Source organism: Nerophis lumbriciformis, linkage group LG10 (genome assembly GCF_033978685.3).
Source record: "Nerophis lumbriciformis linkage group LG10, RoL_Nlum_v2.1, whole genome shotgun sequence".
NCBI lineage: Eukaryota > Metazoa > Chordata > Actinopteri > Syngnathiformes > Syngnathidae > Nerophis > Nerophis lumbriciformis.
In genome coordinates, this window is record NC_084557.2 from 28,693,075 (window position 1) to 28,713,942 (window position 20,868).

The window sequence follows — 20,868 nt, forward strand, 5'->3', positions numbered from 1 at the left end:
CTAATCTCTTTATCTGATTCTTTGTTTTTCAAATGCACAACTTCCTGTTACGTCACATGGTCTACTCCAGTGTTTTTCAACCTTTTTTGAGCCAAGGCACATTTTTTGCGTTGAAAAAATCCGGAGGCACACCACCAGCACAAACCGATAAAAATGATGCCAGTTGACAGTAAAAAGTCGTTGTCGCAATTGTCGGATATGAATTCAAACCATAACCATAACCAACCATGCATCACTATAGCACTTGTCTCAAAGTAGGTCTACTGTCACCACCTGTCACATCCCGCCGTGACTTATTTGGAGTTTTTCGGTGTTTTCCTGTGTGTAGTGTTTTAGTTCTTGTCTTGCGCTCCTATTTTGGTGTTGATTGTCATGTCATGTACGGATGTACTTTGTGGCCGCCGTCTGCTCCACACGCTGTAAGTCTTTGCTGTCGTCCAACATTCTGTTTTTGTTTACTTTGTAGCCAGTTCAGTTTTAGTTTTGTTCAGCACAGCCATCCCTAAGCTTCAATGCCTTTTTTTAGGGGCACTCACCTTTTGTTTATTTTTGGTTTAAGCATTAGATACTTTTTCACCTGCACGCTGCTTCCCGCTGTTTCCGACATCTACAAAGCAATTAGCTACCGGCTGTCACCTACTGATATGGAAGAGTATTACACGGTTACTCCGCCGAATTCTAGACAGCACCGACACTCAACAACAACACATAGTTTGCAGACTATAATTACTGGTTTGCAAAAAATATTTTTAACCTAAATAGGTGAAATTAGATAATCTCCCACGGCACACCAGACTGTGTCTCACGGCACACTAGTGTGCCGCGGCACAGTGGTTGAAAAACACTGGTCTATTCTACATTGGCAGCCACTGTGTGATGTTGCATCCTTTTTAATAGGGATGTCCGATAATGGCTTTTTGCCGATATCCGATATTCCGATATTGACCAAACCCTTAATTACCGATACCGATTTCAACCGATACCAATATATACAGTCGTGGAATTAACACATTATTATGCCTAATTTGGACAACCAGGTATGATGAAGATAAGGTCCTTTAAAAAAATATAAAATAAAAAATAAAATAAGATAAATAAATTAAAAACATTTTTGAATAAAAAAGAAAGTAAAACAATATAAAAACAGTTACATAGAAAATAGTAATTAATGAAAATGAGTAAAATTAACTGTTAAAGGTTAGTACTATTAGTGGACCAGCAGCACGCACAATCATGTGTGCTTACGGACTGTATCCCTTGCAGACTGTATTGATATATATTTATATATAATGTAGGAACCAGAATATTAATAACAGAAAGAAACAACCCTTTTGTGTGAATGAGTTTAAATGGGAGAGGGAGGTTTTTTGTGTTGGTGTACTAATTCTAAGTGTATCTTGTGTTTTTTATATTGATTTAATAAAAAAAATAAAAATAAAAAAACGATACCGATAATAAAAAAAACAATACCGATATTTTCCGATATTACATTCTAAAGCATTTATCGGCCGATAATATCGGCCTGCCGATATCTCTACTTTTTAACCATGCATGCTCTTTGCTGCAACATCAGAACCGTATTACTGTATGTGCTGGAGCTCTTGAGTTGAGCCATACAACCTCCCCCAGTTTTTCACCACACCCAATAACTGGATTTTCTTGTTCTCTAATGCCAGGCTTCAAACCTATTCAAACCTTAGCCTGGGCTGATCATATACATAAAGGATGACAATCAAAAGCAAAAATTAACTGCTTTTAGACTTAGACTTAGACTTCCTTTTATTGTCATTCAAATTTGAACTTTACAGTACAGATAAGAACAACATTTCGTTGCATTAGCTCATTGTTGTGCAGGATAAAAGTGATTGGTTGATTGATTGATTGAAACTTTTATTAGTAGATTGCACAGTACAGTACATATTCTATACAATTGACCACTAAATGGTAACACCCGAATAAGTTTTTCAACTTGTTTAAGTTGGGGTCCACGTTAATCAATTCATGGTACAAATATATACTATCAGCATAATACAGTCATCACACAAGTTAATCATCAGATTATATACATTTAATTATTTACATTATTTACAATCCGGGGGGTGGGTTGGGGCGGGAGGGTTAGGTTTGGTTGATATCAGCATCAGTCATCAACAATTATATCATCTGAGAAATGGACATTGAAACAGTGTAGGTCTGACTTCGTAGGATATGTACAGCGAGCAGTGCACACAGTGAGCTCAGAAAGCATAAGAAGTGAAGTGAAGTGAATTATATTTATATAGCGCTTTTCTCTAGTGTCTAAAAGCGCTTTTACATAGTGAAACCCAATATCTAAGTTACATTTAAACCAGTGTGGGTGGCACTTGGAGCAGGTGGGTAAAGTCTCTTGCCCAAGGACACAACGGCAGTGACTAGGATGGCGGAAGCGGGGATCGAACTTGGATCCCTCAAGTTGCTGGCACGGCCACTCTACCACCCGAGCTATACCGCCCCAAAAGAGCAGTGAGGTGCAGTTATAAATAAATAGATAACTGTACAGATAAGTATATTACACTTTTGCATATGCATCCACATTTATGTTATATTGTCTTTATCGGTATATTCCAGCGAGTTAATCCATTTTTGGGGGTAATTGAGGGGATTATTATGATGCGTTCAAGAGTCCTATGGCCTGAGGGAAGAAGCTTTTGTAGCCCTGATACTTAATCTTTACAGTTGTTAGAATCTAGCCACGTTCTTGTCAAAGGCTGGGTCTTCTTGGAAGATGTCACAAGTATTACTTTAAAACTGGTCACATGTAAGTGGTCTCACTCCCGCAAAATCGTTATCAATTGCGTATGTAAACAGCCCAAGTGGGTGCCTCAGTATCAGCGAGTTTCCACAAAAGTGAGCCCTGATTAATCAATATAATCAAATGACAGCAGTCATTTCTATGAGATTATTTTCTAATATAAGTGTTCTGGCCTACTTACAATGACAATAACAAAAAATATGTTTCATGAGCTGTGTACTAGTGTTGTATGTCTGGGTGGGGTTCCTGCTTTGGAAATAATTTGTACCCCTTTCAGATATCGCATTTAGTTCCCACTAAAACATTCACATGTTGCACAATAAGATGTAAACGTGTGAGTTTACAAGATGTAAAGGTGATGTTCATGCACAGTTCATTTTGTGCACCAGTAAAAAAAACATAACTTTGTCTTGAATTTGAATTTTTTTTTTTTTTTTTCGTCTAAAGAAGGGTTCGGTGAATGCAGATATGACACTGGTGGGGTTCAGTACCTGCAACAAGGTTGAGAACCACTGTTTTAGAACAATACGATCTGAAACGATTCAGTGAATTGAAATTGATTCAGTAACCTTTTAGCCAACAAAATAAATACTGGACACTGCAGGTGAAGTTTCCTGTATTTTTGTTACTTCATGTAAGGGAATTAGGTATAAATGAGTTATGTATACAAACAAGCTACAAAACAACAATTAATGGCCAATGCATTCCCATCTTATTTAAATATAGCGCAATCAACACTTTAGGTTGACTTAACAAGAGGAAACATTTTCTGCTCACATTTTAAACAGTTAAGCAATTTTCAATAAACGTACAGTAACCAAAATTTTTAACAGTAGATTTACCTGGTAAATAAAGTATCTGTTCTCTGCCCTGGCGTTGACATTGAAGGACAGCGGCCCAGGTGTGCAGAAGCATGTATTTCCCCTAATCCCTCGCTTCCTATTTCCAAAGCCTAATTGATCCATCTTGTGTATTTCTTTCTTTTTGATTAAATGAATTGTAGCTGAGATAGGCTCCAGCGCCCCCCCGCGACCCCGAAGGGAAATAAGCGGTAGAAAATGGATGGATGGAATTATCCATGGACGCCAGTTGCATGTTGTAGTGATGCGTCACTGTAACTTTTTCCGCTGTCATTTACCTTGTGTTAGTCATGTCTTTTCTGGCTTAAAGTTGTGTTTTATCTTTTTATTATTGTGTTGTGTTGTTTGTCTTTGTTGTAAAGCACCAGTTCCATTAGCAGCAAAACAGGCACAGAGCATAATACTACCCCCACCATGATTGACGGTAGGGTTGGTGTTCCTGGGATTAAAGGCTTTACCTTTTCTCCTCCAAATATATTGCTGGGTATTGTGGCCAAACAGCTACATTTTTGTTTCATCTGACATCACATGGACAAAGATAAGACCTTCTGGAGGAAAGTTCTGTGGTCAGATGCAACAAAAATTGAGCTGTTTGGCCACAATACCCAGCAATATGTTTGGAGGACAAAAGGTAAGGCCTTTAATCCCAGGAACACCATCCTACCGTCAAGCATGGTGGTGGTAGTATTATGCTCTGGGCCGGTTTTGTTGCCAATGGAACTGGTGCTTTACAGAGAGTAATTGGGACAATGAAAAAGGAGGATTACTTCCAAATTCTTCAGGACAACCTAAAATCATCAGCCCGGAGGTTGAGTATTGGGCGCAGTTGGGTGTTCCAACAGGACAATGATCCCAAACACACAACAAAAATGGTAAAGGAATGGGTAAATCAGGCTAGAATTAAGGTTTTAGAATGGCCTTCCCAAAGTTCTTACTTAAACGTGTGGACAATGCTGAAGAAACAAGTCCATGGCAGAAAACCAACAAATTTAGCTGAACTGCACCAATTTTGTCAAGAGGAGTGGTCAAAAATTCAGCCAGAAGCTTGTGGATGGCTACCAAAAGCGCCTTATTGCAGTGAAACTTGCCAAGGGACATGTAACCAAATATAACATTGCTGTATGTATACTTTTGACCCAGCAGATTTGGTCCCATTTTCAGTAGACCCATAATAAATTCATATAAGAACCATCCATCCATCCATCCATCCATCTTCTTCCGCTTATCCGAGGTCGGGTCGCGGGGGCAGCAGCCTAAGCAGGGAAGCCCAGACTCCCCTCTCCCCAGCCACTTCGTCTAGCTCTTCCCGGGGGATCCCGAGGCGTTCACAGGCCAGCCGGGAGACATAGTCTTCCCAACGTGTCCTGAGTCTTCCCCGTGGCCTCCTACCGGTCGGACGTGCCCTAAACACCTCCCTAGGGAGGCGTTTGGGTGGCATCCTGACCAGATGCCCGAACCACCTCATCTGGCTCCTCTCCATGTGGAGGAGCAGCGGCTTTACTTTGAGCTCCCCCTGGATGGCAGAGCTTCTCACCCTATCTCTAAGGGAGAGCCCCGCCACCCGGCGGAGGAAACTCATTTCGGCCGCTTGTACCCGTGATCTTGTCCTTTCGGTCATAACCCAAAGCTCATGACCATATAAGAACCAACCTTCATGAATGTTTTTTGTGACCAACGAGTATGTGCTCCAATCACTCTATCACAAAAATTAAGAGTTGTAGAAATTATTGGAAACTCAAGACAGCCATGACATTATGTCCTTGACAAGTGAATGCAAACTTTTGACCACGACTGTATATGAATACAAACTTATAGATACTTCATGACATTTTTACTTAACAGCTTATGCATTTGATTGTCGTATATATTTAGTTTAACAAACTGATAGATAACTCGCTTTGAAATTAGAAGTTATATTGACATGTCAATATATATTTTTTATCACAACAAATGCTTGGAATATTTTGTTGTAAAATAATAAGATAAGCATTTTTCTGTCAAAATCATTCAACTAAAAATATGAAGTCATTTATTAATGCAGATTCATTCTAGGCTTTTTTGGGCCATATAAAATGATCTGGTGGGCTAGATCTGGCCCCGAGCCTTGAGTTTGATAAATGTGCTGTAGTTCATCCTCCTTATATCCAGGCTAAAAAATATAAGGTTCTGGATCATCATTTGTTCTGAAGTCGTCTTTCTTTTGCCTCTAATGAAGTTTGTCATGATTATAGCGTTGTCGTTGAAAGGAAAAGCCAACGTCCTGCTACTACATTACATATACTGTATACTTACAGTGTGTGTACAAAACATTGATGGAGGTTTTTAGATGCTTTTTACAGGGCTTTATAGAACAACTACCATTGACTCCATTGTTATTTGGCTTTTGCTAACGTTTATTTACAAGTTAGAATGTATTAAAAAAAACATGCCTGCTTGTCTCACATAAGGATTGTAAATGATACGCAAAATAAAAAAAAAGAAGTGCAATTCCCCTTAAAAATAATATACACATTAACACTGATCAAACACACTGTAGTGAACAGATAAATAAAGGCAGGATACATCTTCCAGTCAGGAATGCACACTTTCAGCAACACACAGGAGCTCTTTCAAGCAGAGCACCTGTTTATTCACCTGTCCCTCCAACAAGAAGCACTGTGACCCGCCCCTTTCGATGCTCTGCCAATGACAAGGCTCTGTCAGGTTCTCCGTGATTGGTTGAGAGCCCATTATCAGCTAATAGCAAGTTTGTAAGTGTTTGAATTGGGAAACATTTGATTGTTTTGTAACGTGACCAAAACCCCCCCAAAAACAAGCAGTAGAGAGATAAGCCTATCTTACAGCTCAAAAACCGCAGGTTAACAAGATACCTTTAGTACCAGTTTAATTTAAAGGCATCATAATAAATTCTACATTTAAAACAATTCCTTACGGTCTACATAACCTAACATGTGATGTTGGTGCTTTGTGAATGCACTGTTCCGTGGGCTGTCTTATTTATGTGCCAAAGCTCTCCTCCAGGCCGAACCCCCTTCTACTGCGTCTCCAACTTGTAAGCCATGTTGTAGTTTTTAGCCTTCTACAGCAGAGGTTGCTCTTGTTATTCTGCAGCAAATATTACAGGCTTACTTTAAAACCATGTGATTTCAAACCAGATTCAGTAGCACAAGGAGAGTTTATATTTTGATGAAAAGCGCCTTTTATGACTGTAAGTTTAAAGTTTGAGATAAAACAATTTTTTAAAGTATTGCCATGTTGACCTTTTTAGCTTCCAGTTTTTTAACATCCCATTCCAGGCACCTACAGGACATACGGGTTTGTCTACTCTACTGCGGTGTCCTGGAGTTCACACAGTTCCAACTTGAAACAACTTGTTCAGTGTTTGAGGTTTTGCGATAAGGAACATTTTTTGATGCAGAGAAGAAGTGACTTTCACCAGCTGAATGAGCGTGAAATGCTTTGTTGGAAATTGATTTGCACCGTTGCAATAACAGAAGTAGTCCGCCTAATATCCATGGAGGAGTCGCTTAAGGCTTTTTAAGGAGATTAAGTCAGACCTGTTCTTAGTGTAAACCGCTAATAGCTGCATGATTGTAGAGGAAGTTGTTTCTTTGCTTAAAGATTGTTCAAGCGTGTGCGCTCACTCTCACAGCAAAGACACCGTTCTTACACTGAGCTTTCTAAACGCACAAGAGGACTTGTTTCCTGTGGATTTCAAGAGAAGAAGACAAGGAAGGAAAACACAGTTATGTGTAATTAAAAGTCCGGTCTTTTGACAGCAGACTTTTTGACCAGCCAGACGTTCGGTCTGATTCGCTCCCTGTGGAGAGCAGCTGGGGGAGTGCCAGGACATTCCGTAGGTCACTTTCTGCACAGCCGGCCCACTTTTCTCCCGGTTAGTCATTTCCTTTCAGGAATAAAAGGAGGGCTAGAAGGAAGTACAATTACTCATTGTGTACTTTTACGTTTAAAACTATCAGGCAGCTGTTGGACGGTGTCTTGTCTGTGACAAAGTGTCATTTTTCATAGTGTCTTTTTATACATTTTAAAATGGACTGTTTATCAAAGAAGGGCGCCGCTGAATACAACATGAAAAGTAAGCTTTTTCCTTTTGTGTTTGACCTGCACGTTAGTAAACCACTGATTTCAATGTTTTTTCATGCATTTATTTGCAAAAAAATCTGATAGATTTTGCTTTTCTGTCTTTCTTCCAACCCTCCTACCATTTTATCCAGTGCACCCCATGTGGCAGGGACCCCTTGCAGTTCCAGGAGGTGAACGCCAGTCTCCCATTGATATCGTCGTGCGTAAGAGTGTCTTTGATTCCCAACTGGAACCTTTGACCACTCGTTATGACCCAACCACTTGCCAGCAAATCTGGAATAATGGTTATTCCTTCCTGGTTGAATATGATGACACTACAGATAGGTCCAGTAAGTATACAAAGTCGTTTTTATCGGGTTCCAACTTAAGATGGGTTAGTTATGGCATGACCTTAAGGTTTCACTGCAAAAACTGAACTCTCAGAAAGATTAGACATTTGGAATCAAGACATAACAACATGACAATCTAACTTGCATAATTTAGCAAGCCACATTTTTCCTTCATTCAGAACACAATCTAAAAAGCCTCTGCAACAGAAGTTGGTAATCAGTGTTACACTGAGAACCGCAGATAAAACCACCATGTGGATCTGGTGACAGTCATGTGACTACTACGCTTCACAACCTTTGTAATGTATAGACTGTTTTTTTGTATCATTTGGTAAAGCAAAATAATAATTACTAGAGTACACATTACATCTATTGAAAACCCAGCAATTCTTATAACATATGTGCTTATTTGTGGAACAGAAATAGAAAACTCTTTGTTTATGTGACATAATGCAGTCTTTTGTTAAGACCAGTTGCACAGTCTAATAAGATGATTTACTGACAGTGATGTGTTTACCTCATTTAGCTCAATGAGAGTCACAACATTAGAGACAACCCTTAGTGACTACCATACTACGCTTCACAACCTTTGTAATGTATAGACTGTTTTTTTGTATCATTTGGTAAAGCAAAATAATAATTACTAGAGTACACATTACATCTATTGAAACCCAGCAATTCTTATAACATGTGCTTATTTGTGGAACAGAAATAGAAAACTATTTGTTTATTTGACATAATGCAGTCTTTTGTTAAGACCAGTTGCACAGTCTAATAAGATGATTTACTGACAGTAATGTGTTTACCTCATTTAGCTCAATGAGAGTCATAACATTAGAGACAGCCCTTAGTGACTACTACGCTTCACAACCTTTGTAATGTATAGACTGTTTTTTTGTATCATTTGGCAAAGAAAAATAATAATTACTAGAGTACACATTACATCTATTGAAAACCCAGCAATTCTTATAACATATGTGCTTATTTGTGGAACAGAAATAGAAAACTCTTTGTTTATGTGACATAATGCAGTCTTTTGTTAAGACCAGTTGCACAGTCTAATAAGATGATTTAATGACAGAAGGTCCTGAGTAGTCTTGGGTTCAATCCCGGGCTCGGGATCTTTCTGTGTGGAGTTTGCATGTCCTCCCCGTGACTGCGTGGGTTCCCTCCGGGTACTCCGGCTTCCTCCCACCTCCAAAGACATGCACCTGGGGATAAGTTGATTGGCAACACTAAATTGGCCCTAGTGTGTGAATGTGAGTGTGAATGTTGTCTGTCTATCTGTGTTGGCCCTGCGATGAGGTGGCGACTTGTCCAGGGTGTACCCCGCCTTCCGCCCGATTGTAGCTGAGATAGGCTCCAGCGCCCCCCGCGACCCCAAAGGGAATAAGCGGTAGAAAATGGATGGATGGATGGATGTGTTTACCTCATTTAGCTCAATGAGAGTCACAACATTAGAGACAGCCCTTAGAATGGCGGAGTACAGTTATACACCACAAATTACAACACGTAATAGTAATTGTTTAATGCATATGTATCAAAGCCAACGCTCGGGGGCCAGATGTGGCCCGCCTCATCATTTTGTATGGCTTGGAAATAATATGCTTCAATAAAGTACTTTATATATAATATATTTATTATTTCCATTTTGACTGAAATAAATACATGCATATACTTTAAACATTAATTTTTTTTAATAATGCAACACAATATTATTGTCATAAATTTACAGCCCTATTGTTATTGTACATTGCAAACATATTTTAATGTTAAAATAAAAATAAATACTTAAATATCTGCCTGACTTATGATTGATTTCAAAAGCAACTTATCCATCAAAATGTGCAGTGTAAAAATTATTATATATTTTACATAAAAAATTGTTAGGTTAGTCCCCAGAATATTACTATAAACAATTGTAGTACTGTTTTCCATTTACAGTTGCACACTGTACAAACTACTGTAAATGTTACAGTAAAATTCTGGCAACTGAGCTGTCAGGTTTCTAACATAAACTTTTCCAAAAATGTTTAGAATCCATGTTAAATATATAATCAAATGCATAGTATTTGTTAATGTAATAAGGTAAATCTGTATACATTTATAATATTCATGAATTACTCACTGTTACTGTTACTGCTCTTTAGATGCTGTAAATGTATTGTTGTCTTACAGTATTTCAAAGTAAAAAGTGTTTAGATTTTTGAAGGATATTAGAAGAAATTTTCATAACAATTGCCGAATAATCCCGCTAAAACTGCTAGACATTAATACCTTACTACAAACAAGACTCTTGTCTTGTAGTATCTTGGTTACATCACTGGTCACTTTAAGGGTCATATTATGATTTTTTTATACATTTAAAACACTTCTTTGAGATCTATATAACATGTAACGGTGGTGCTTTGGTCCAAATTTTGCATAGATTTAGTTTTAAAGACCATTTTAATCCGCTTTCTGACCATTTTTTCAGAATGCGCCTTTTGTGGGTGGTTTTATTTAAGTGTCGACGCTGTTCTCCAGGACAAGCCCCCTTCGACTGCGTCTCCACCCCATCAGCCATGTTGTAGTTTTTATGTAATTCATGGGATGAAAAAAGTCTATCCTGTCCTATCCATATCAAGTTTACTGACAAGATACTGTATACCGTATTTTCCAGAGTATAAGTCGCTCCAGAGTATAAGTCGCACCGGCCGAAAATGCATAATAAAGAAGGGAAAAAACATATATAAGTCGCACTGGAGTATAAGTCGCATTTTTTGGGGAAATCTATTTGATAAAACCCAACACCAAGAATAAACATTTGAAAGGCAATTTAAAATAAACAAAGAATAGTGAACAACAGGCTGAATAAGTGTACGTTATATGACGCATAAATAACCAACTGAGAACGTGCCTGGTATGTTAACGTAACATATTATGGTAAGAGTCATTCAAATAACTATAACATATAGAACATGCTATACGTTTACCAAACAATCTGTCACTCCTAATCGCTAAATCCCATGAAATCTTATACGTCTAGTCTCTTACGTGAATGAGCGAAATAATATTATTTGATATTTTACGTTAATGTGTTAATAATTTCACACATAAGTCGCTCCTGAGTATAAGTCACAACTATGAAAAAAACTGCGACTTATAGTCGGAAAAATACGGTAAGTTAGAACTAGCTTATGTCAAAATTCGGGAAAACGTCACAAATTGGGCAAATTCCAAATGGCTCGCATAGAGCAAGTTTGGATGAAGGCGAGATTGTATGATAAATATCTCCGCCATGCCTCCATGGGTTGAATGTATGTTTTCGGGACTTGTGGGCGTCCCAAATACACAAAAACGGGTACCAACAGGTAAGAAAAGTTGGTTTTGCATAATACGACCCCTGTAAAGGACAGAACCTACAGTGCGAGGATTGGTAAAGTGAACTAATCTATATCCTGTCAATTGTTGCAACAGCACTGAAAGGAGGCCCCGTGCAGGACACATTTAGGCTGTGTCAGTTCCACTTCCACTGGGGTGAGAGCAATGCCTGGGGGTCAGAGCACACCGTGGACAGAAGGTTATTTCCTGCTGAGGTATGCTACAATTTCTGTGACGTTAAGTGAAGTTTATTCGTTAGTCACTCCATTGGATAAATAGAAAGATCAGTGTATTGATTTTCCTCTTAACATGTATTGATCAGATGAGAATAAAAAGTTGTTCAAATGCACTAGTAGTGATCACTAACAAAATGAGTTGATATTGATGTCTGTGTGGGAAAATTGTGAAAAAAATGCATGCACTTAATGTAGTATCTATTTAGACACGCTTCAATTGAATGATATACAACTGCACAGAAAGTACAAATGCATGAAATAATGTGTGAATATGAAGATGAGATTAGGACTATGCTAAAACATCCATGAATTAAAAATCAAAACAATTCCATTGTTTATAGTTGACTCTGTTTTGGTTGAAGTAGTAGTACAGTACAAAGCTTGGTCTCCACAGATGAATACAAATGTTGTGGATGTGAGTACAAATCCCTGTAATGTTTAATGAATGATTAATGTGCTCTACTGTACTCAAAATGGTTATTTGAGGCGTTGGATCAAAGTGCTACTATGTGGGCAGTAAAAATGGAGTACAAATGCATTGTAAACAACTTCTCACTTCCTTTTAGCTCAGTTTAAGTGTTAGTCAGCTCAATTTCTTACTGTTCTCACACTCACTGCTGTCATCACAGCAGGCCGCTGTGTGTGATGAACAAATACTTGCCCGTCACATTTAGTTGTAAAAAAGAACTCATATGCAGTTTTCAGAAAAAATATTGCACATTAATCAAAGTAAATGTGTCACTGTGTCATGGTTTATGCCCTAATCCTGGGTTTTGTCGAATAAACATTCACACTCACATTCACACACTAGAGACAATTTAGTGTTGCCAATCAAACTATCCCCAGGTGCATGTCTTTGGAGGTGGTAGCAAGTCAGAGTACCCGGAGAGAACCCACGCAGTCATGAGGAGAATATGCAAACTCCACACAGAAAGACCCAGAGCCTGGAAAACGAACCCAGGACCTTCTTATTGTGAGGAACGAGCACTAACGACTGCGCCACCGAGCTGCCAATTTGTGAAAATAAGTGTTCTAAGACAAATCTCTTGCGGCACACCACAACAAAGACTTTGTACATCAGAATCATTACGTTACCGTAAATTACCTGTTGGTTCGATGGCTATTACGTTTTAATTTTGGAATGTTCTTCGGAGTAGCACGATTTGAGCTATTTCCAAGTAAAACACTTGTCTTTTTCTACACAAATTGATCGTAACTCTTATGGGCATAGCATACACATGTTAGTAATTTCACATCAAGGTTATCTGCTTTGTACTTGGGGCTGTGGTGTGTATGTAACCCCCCTTTCGCCCCTTCGGCTCAGTGTCGACACATATTGGCACCACAGGTATTGACCAATCATACTGTATGTGGCTTTGACAGGAAAAAAACCCGGATCATTCGCTAATTATCCATCACTATTGTCTACATTACATTATATACTTCTCTGCTAGTTGCTAAACTGGTAAACCAATTGTGCGTAGAGGACTCTTCTTTTATTTACAAGTGTATATTTGACCAATTCTCTCTCTGTATTTAGCTGAGGTGGGATTGCCGATGCTAAGAATGTCGTAACGTCATGTTTTTTCCTATCACTTAGCTGACTGCATGAATGCATATTCTCACAGAGGATCAAGTTGCAGTCCTGTCTGACAACTTTACATCCTCGTTCTGTATTCTATCCTGTTTAAATCATCAGGGTCAAGTCAGGCTTACAACTGGAAGAAACATAAAACATGTACCTAACCTTATGGGAGTCACATCAAGTATTAAATAAATAAATCAGCTAGTATTAAAAAAAACAATGTGTTAACTTATTTAAACTAGAAGAATTGCAACATATGTGTGTGTGTTTGTGTGTGCGTGTGTAGAAAAGGGCAGCACGGTGACACAGGGGTTAATGCATGTGCCTCACAATACGAAGGTCCTGAGTAATCCTGGGCTCGGGATCTTTCTATGTGGAGTTTGCATGTTCTCCCCGTGACTGCGTGGGTTCCCTCCGGGTACTCCGGCTTCCTCCCACCTCCAAAAACATGCACCTGGGGATAGGTTGATTGGCAACACTAAATTGGCCCTAGTGTGTGAATGTGAGTGTGAATGTTGTCTGTCTATCTGTGTTGGCCCTGTGATGAGGTGGCGACTTGTCCAGGGTGTACCCGCCTTCCGCCCGAATGCAGCTGAGATAGGCTCCAGCACGCCCCGCGACCCCAAAAGGGACAAGCAGTAGAAAGTGGATGGATGGAATTGCAACATTATACACGCACTGCACAATGAACCCATCTTAGTTGTGAATAGGGATGTAATGGTAAACGGTATAATGATAAAACGCGGTAAAATTCCTGACGGTTAGTAATACCGTCTAACTTTGTAATTACCGAAAAACCATGATTTAATAATGCATTTTAGGCAACACTGCTTACTTCCTGAAAACGGAGTCACAGCAGCACTGGCGCATGCGCACTAGTGTCATTTGGCTTGAAAATTATGGCGGACAAACTACACAGACTTTGTTCCGGAGATTTCCCCTCGGAGTAAACCGAGCCAAGCGCTTGGTTTAACTTCATTTTTCCTCGCTTTTCGGCGTGCGTTTAAGAGCGCACTGCTGTTTTTAGATGGAGACAGGTGTGGACAATATTGGAGACAGAAACACTTGCCCCCCACACCGAAAGTATACAGCGAAGAAGAAAACTATTTCATGTTGCTTTTATTTTCTCAATATTTAGATTTTTTTGAAAATGTTGAGCAAATTTAAAAATTCTGCAAAAATAATGATAACCGTGATAATTTTGGTCACAATAACCGTGATAAGAAATTTTCACACCGTGACATCCCTAGTTGTGGACATAACCATTACACCCTTGTTTTGCCTAATCCTGACAATTTATTTTGAAAGCAGAAGTAAAAAGGAGTTCAATGTTGGAGTTTATTACCAGTCTCGTATGGTAGCTCATGTTTGACTCGTGTGCCGCTTGTCTTCTCAGCTTCACTTGGTTCACTGGAACTCGGACAAGTACAGTCTGTTTGAAGAGGCAGTGATGGAGGAAAATGGACTGGCTGTTATTGGAGTCTTTCTAAAGGTATCACTCACACATGCATACAATGGTCTGATGATTTTTTAAGATTACCCCCTGCACAAAGACCATAAACAGTATTTATGGTAGCTTCATTTTGTTGACAGAGACAGAATAGCAACAAAAAAAATCCAGATAAAAGCATTACTATTAGGCTAGTATTCTCTTGTTTATTGCTCTTGATTTATTCCAGGCCTGATCGTGATAAATTAATCTCTGCAAAGTATAAATGATTAATTATAAATTGACTATTTTCGTAGTTAGAACATAAACAAATAAACAATGAAATAACACCGATATAGTCAGCTTGTAAAGGTTACTGTGTGGGTGTTACTGTATGCCATGTCTAGGGGGCTGTTTTACTTTTAAAACACATATTTTAAACGTTTTTTATGCTCTCGCTATTAAATTATTGCATGTATTATTAATAATTTCTACTTGACCCTTTAACAGCGATAAACAAGGGTTTACTGTATTACTCTTGGTTTTGGGAGTGTCTGCATAAATGACACAACAAACAAAAATGTATGTTCTTATTTACATAGTACAAATAATGTATTACCAAAATTTTACAAGGTATGTAAAGATTTGTATTTACTATGAATAATCATGTGCGATCAATAAACAAAAAGACGCTCGTATGCACCCACAATTTTTTCAAAATGTGAATGTGACTGTTTCTACATTACACCTAAAGTGTGTATATAAAACATTGATGGAGGTGTTTGGATGTTTTTTAGAGCGCCTTAAAGGCGGAATAGAGCGACTCTCATAGGCTCCATTGTTAGCTGATTTCTGCCATCGTTTACCTACTAGTTAGAATGCACAAAAAAGTATAACCTATGTGTGCTTGTCTTACATATGATAGGCAAAATAAAAAAAAGTGCACTTTTGACAGGTACTGAGGACATGGAAAACTTACAAGCAGGCATATTGGCGTGTGCATATTGCATGCAATAAGGCCTGTACATGTCTCTATCAAATGATAGGTCAGCAGATATGTAGTGTCCCAGGTATTTGATTTCATCACAGACATTAAGGATGTTGCCTGACAGTAAGAAGTCAGGGAAGTTAGTTTTGTATCCTCTGCACTCCTGGCAATCATACGGTAATTATACTCTTTTTTTTTGCATTGTATTTAACGTAAAAGTCTATTCCATACTGATAGCACACCTTCAACAAGTGCTGCAGACCAGCGTCATCAGCATACATCAATCATCAGCAGACATCTGGTGGTTTATGATAGTATTGCCCACTACACAAACAGTCCTACATTCATTTAAAAACTTAGATATAAATTATCCATATAAATATTAAAAAGACAAGTAGACAATATATTGCCTTTCTGCACACCATTGCTTACACAAAAAGGAGATGATACAAAGTTTCCCCATTTTACACACATACAGTAGGTTAGTGAGCATACCAAAACAACAAAATGCTCAGTTTATTTTGAAACTCCTTGAGTGTGAAATTTCTAAAATAACTTTTCATGATATTTTAAAACACGGGAACACTGTGGTATTGTGCTTTTTGTATGAATCTAAAAGTTCCTTTAAAGCAAATATGCACATATCTGTGCCAAGTTTGGATTTAAAGCCAAACTGGTTGTCAGATGTCAAAATAAATGTTTTCAGTCCAATCAATATGATTTTTCCAGCAACTTGGATAAATACTTCCCAGTGAGCTGATAGGGCGATAGTTAAATTTGCCATTTATCTTACCAGCTTTGTCTTTAGAGAGGAACTGTACTTATTTGGAATTGTGCCTATCCTTCACAATCCTTAGGAGACAAAAAGACAAAAGGTTTTCTTTGAAAATGCATCCAAAAACCGCCAATAGGTCTTCATTTACGTTCTGTAAGCCGTAGTGACATTGTTATTGTAAGAGCAAACACGGAGGAACTCTTTTTCTAGCGTAGTAACACATTGCCTTGCGACAGCATGCCACGGCATTAGCCTTAAGCTAGCTACGGCAAGAGGTAAGCTCGCTAATGCGTCAACTGCTGAATGGCTTTTGAGTTTGTAATGCACAACAAAATGCGAAAGTACACAAATCTGTACTGACTGAAAAACATTAACAATCATATTGCAGTATCTATAAAGTATTAGCCCACAGTTCATGTTTTGTTTGTACACAGCTAGCTCGACAGCGTATGTAATGTTGTTGTAATAATAACCATGACATTCTGCGTGTACCATGATCAATATTATAGTCACTCACTTGATGGACAGTTGTCCTCCTGATCCAGCTGGCAGAGGAAGTGTTTTCCTGTTGATTTTGGGTAAGCACGCCATTTATCCAAGCCCCACATTTACAGCGTCAAGTGACACTGACCTCACTTCCTCAACTTCCATCTGCTTCAACGTTTCACCCTTTCTTCGTTCTCGCTTCTATAACCAGCAGTTCATCCTCTGTATATTCGGGTTCAAAAAGATGATGGTTGTTAATCCTCATTTGTTCAAAAACAGTTGTTTTCGTATTCTGTTACCAAATCAGCCATGATTAGCACACTCATGCATTTGTTTCCGAAAGTAGGAACACACATTTGTTGCCAAAAGTCGGAAGTCAATGCTCTGGAAACGGAAATAAATGCGCTGAGGAAAGAAGGTCCGGTATTGCTTAAAATGACCAACATACAGTAACTATTGTTACATATTACACTATTGTTATAAATGTGTCTGTTAATACATATATATACAGTATGTGTGTGTGTGTGTGTGTGTGTGTGTATATATATATATATATATATATATATATATATATATATATATATATATATATATATATATATATATATATATGCGCAGAGGCTACTTTTATTCAATTAAATTTTTTTTAAATTTTTTATAAACCTTTATTTATAAACTGCAACATTTACAAACAGCTGAGAAACAATAATCAAAATAAGTATGGTGCCAATATGCTGTGTTTTTTATCAATAAAATACTGGAAAGGATGGAAATGTAGTTTGTTTCTTTTATCCGATTATTAATCGATTAATCGAATATCAAATTAGTTGTTAGTTGCAGCCCTAATATATATATATATATATATATATATGTATATATATATATATATATATATATATATATATATATATATATATATATATATATACATACCGTATTTTTCGGAGTATAAGTCGCTCCGGAGTATAAGTCGCACCGGCCGAAAATGCATAATAAAGAAGGAAAAAAACATATATAAGTCGCACTGGAGTATAAGTCGCATTTTTTGGGGAAATGTATTTGATAAAACCCAACATCAAGAATAGACATTTGAAAGGCAATTTAAAATAAATAAAGAATAGTGAACAACAGGCTGAATAAGTGTACGTTATATGACGCATAAATAACCAAATGAGAACGTGCCTGGTATGTTAACGTAACATACTATGGTAAGAGTCATTCAAATAACTATAACATATAGAACATGCTATACGTTTACCAAACAATCTGTCACTCCTAATCGCTAAATCCCATGAAATCTTATACGTCTAGTCTCTTACGTGAATGAGCTAAATAATATTATTTGATATTTTACGGTAATGTGTTAATAATTCCACACATAAGTCGCTCCTGAGTATAAGTCGCACCCCCGGCCAAACTATGGAAAAAACTGCGACTTATAGTCCGAAAAATATGGTATATATACATATGTATAAAGTGATTTTTGGTCCAGAACATGTTTTGCTTTATTCATTATTATTATTCATTATTGACGTGTTTTTTGCTACTTTATGTTGTATATTTTTTACATAAGGTTTCCAGTTCATTTTATCATCTATTATTACACCCAAACATGTTTTTTCTTTTACCCTTTCAATATCTACTCCATCTATTTGTATTTTTGTTTGACTTTCCCTTCTACTGTTACCAAGTAGCATTACTTTAGTTTTACTGAGATTCAAAGATCGTCTGTTTTTGTCAAACCATCTTTTTAATTTGTTAATTTCTTCTGTTATTATTTGTATTAGCTTTTGTGTGTTCTCTTTTCAACAAAACACAGTTGTATCATCTGCAATAATACTAACTTTAAGTCTTTTGTAACTTTAAAAATGTCGTTTATACAAAGATTGAACAATATTGGTCCAGGTATTGCTCCCTGAGATACGCCACAAAATATTTTCAGCTCTGTAGAAGTGTGTTTGCCTATCTTCACGTATTGTTTCCTGTTTGTTAAGTAGCTTCTAACCCAGTTCAAGACCAACCCTCTGATTCCATACCTTTCTAATTTGTTCTTTAAGATGCTGTGATTAATTGTGTCAAATGCTTTTGTCCAGGGTGTACCCCGCCTTACGCCCGAATGCAGCTGAGATAGGCTCCAGCACCCCCCGCGACCCCGAAAGGGACAAGCGGTAGAAAATGGATGGCTGTAAATGCTTTTGTTAAATCCATTAACACTGCATCAGCACATTTTTTGCTATTCATTGCATTGGTGATCTCTTCCGTCATTTCGATTATTGCCATTATAGTTGAGATGTTGCCTCTGTATTGGTTGTCTGAGTGTTTAGTTTTTATTTATTAATTTGTCTAATCTGTTGTTAAACAGGCAGCACGATGAGGGGTTAGTGCATCTGCCTCACAATACGAAGGTCCTGAGTAGTCTTGGGTTCAATCCCGGGCTCGGGAACTTTCTGTGTGGAGTTTGCATGTTCTCCCCGTGACTTGGGTGGGTTCCCTCCGGGTACTCCGGCTTCCTCCCACCTCCAAAGACATGCACCTGGGGATAAGTTGATTGGCAACACTAAATTGGCCCTAGTGTGTGGATGTGAGTGTGAATGTTGTCTGTCTATCTGTGTTGGCCCTGCGATGAGGTGGCGACTTGTCCAGGGTGTACCCCGCCTTCCGCCCGATTGTAGCTGAGATAGGCTCCAGCGCCCCCCGCGACCCCAAAGGGAATAAGCGGTAGAAAATGGATGGATGGATGTTGTTAAACAGTTTTAAAATATTTTTTTTAAATTGTGGAAGTAGAGAAACAGGTCTGTAGTTTGTAAACTTGTGTTTGTCACCAGTCTTATAAATTGGTACGACGTTTGCTATTTTCATTTTATCTGGGAATTTGCCTGTTTGAAAGGATTGGTTCCTGATATATTTTAAAGGTTCTGAAATCTCTTCAATAACTTTTTTTATCGTTTCCATATCATTTCCGTTACAATCAGTTGAGGTCTTGGATAATAAACAATCACTAATTCTTACAGTTTCTAGTATTTCTGATAGAAGAAAAATGTATTGAAAAATTGAAAAAAACAATATACATTTTTTTTTCTTAATTGCTGATTGGAAACAACTATATTTAATGTTGAATGTTATATGACTTTGCAGATAGCCTAAAAAGTTTTGCTATCCATCTCTGAATTTCTGTTTTGAAATGCAATGGCAGCCCATTGAGGCAGCAAATGAGGGGCCTGATTTCTCTTACCAAATTGTTAACTCTACTCCTGTCCACAAGCAACACAAAATGTCCAATTGTGCCCATCACTAAACAACTCTGCTCTTGTGTAGGTGGGGAAGAAACACGATGGCCTGCAGAAACTAGTAGACGCTCTGCCTGCCATCAGACACAAGGTCAGTCTGCTCTTTCACGCACGCACGTACACACACACACACACACACACACACACACACACACACACACACACACACACACACACACACACACGCACACACACATAAGAGTTGAGTGTGTATATAGTGATGTACACACACTTATACACACATAATTTTTGCGTTTTTTGAATAACATGGTAAGTTTTCCAGTGTAGTGACAAAATATATTACCATATTTTGTTGCCTTATCTTTCAATAGCTATTGTTCAGATGTGGAAATCTTTTCGCAGCATTTAGCAAATATTTTAACTTTAATTACCAAAAATATGGGCGTACCATATCAAATCTGGGTTTGCTCGTATTCTCTTATCAATTTAAGTACTTTTGTTCTTAGGGGTGGTATAGCTCGGTTGGTAGAGTGGCCGTGCCAGCAACCTGAGGATTGCAGGTTCAATCCCCGCTTCTGCCATCCTAGTCACTGCTGTTGTGTCCTTGGGCAAGACACTTTACCCACCTGCTCCCAGTGCCACCCACACTAGTTTAAATGTAACTTAGATATTGG

The 20,868-nt window shown here is 38.0% G+C and overlaps 1 protein-coding gene across 4 annotated transcripts in view; it reads left to right on the forward strand.

Moving 5' to 3' along the window:
- The window catches only part of ca5a (carbonic anhydrase Va), a 31,941-nt gene that overhangs the window by 606 nt on the left and 10,467 nt on the right, over positions 1-20,868 (forward strand). For 3 of the 4 annotated variants that reach the window (XR_009816121.2, XR_009816120.1, XM_061969896.1), the window contains exons 2-5: positions 7,887-8,084; positions 11,544-11,662; positions 14,665-14,760; positions 20,262-20,324. Coding sequence is in view for 2 of the 4 variants with exons in the window: in XM_061969896.1 (XP_061825880.1) it covers positions 7,887-8,084; positions 11,544-11,662; positions 14,665-14,760; positions 20,262-20,324 (476 nt within the window). In the remaining 2 variants the exon portion in view is untranslated. Of the gene's footprint in view, positions 1-7,272; positions 7,748-7,886; positions 8,085-11,543; positions 11,663-14,664; positions 14,761-20,261; positions 20,325-20,868 lie in introns of those variants that run through there. The other variant, XM_061969897.2, reaches the window with a different exon arrangement.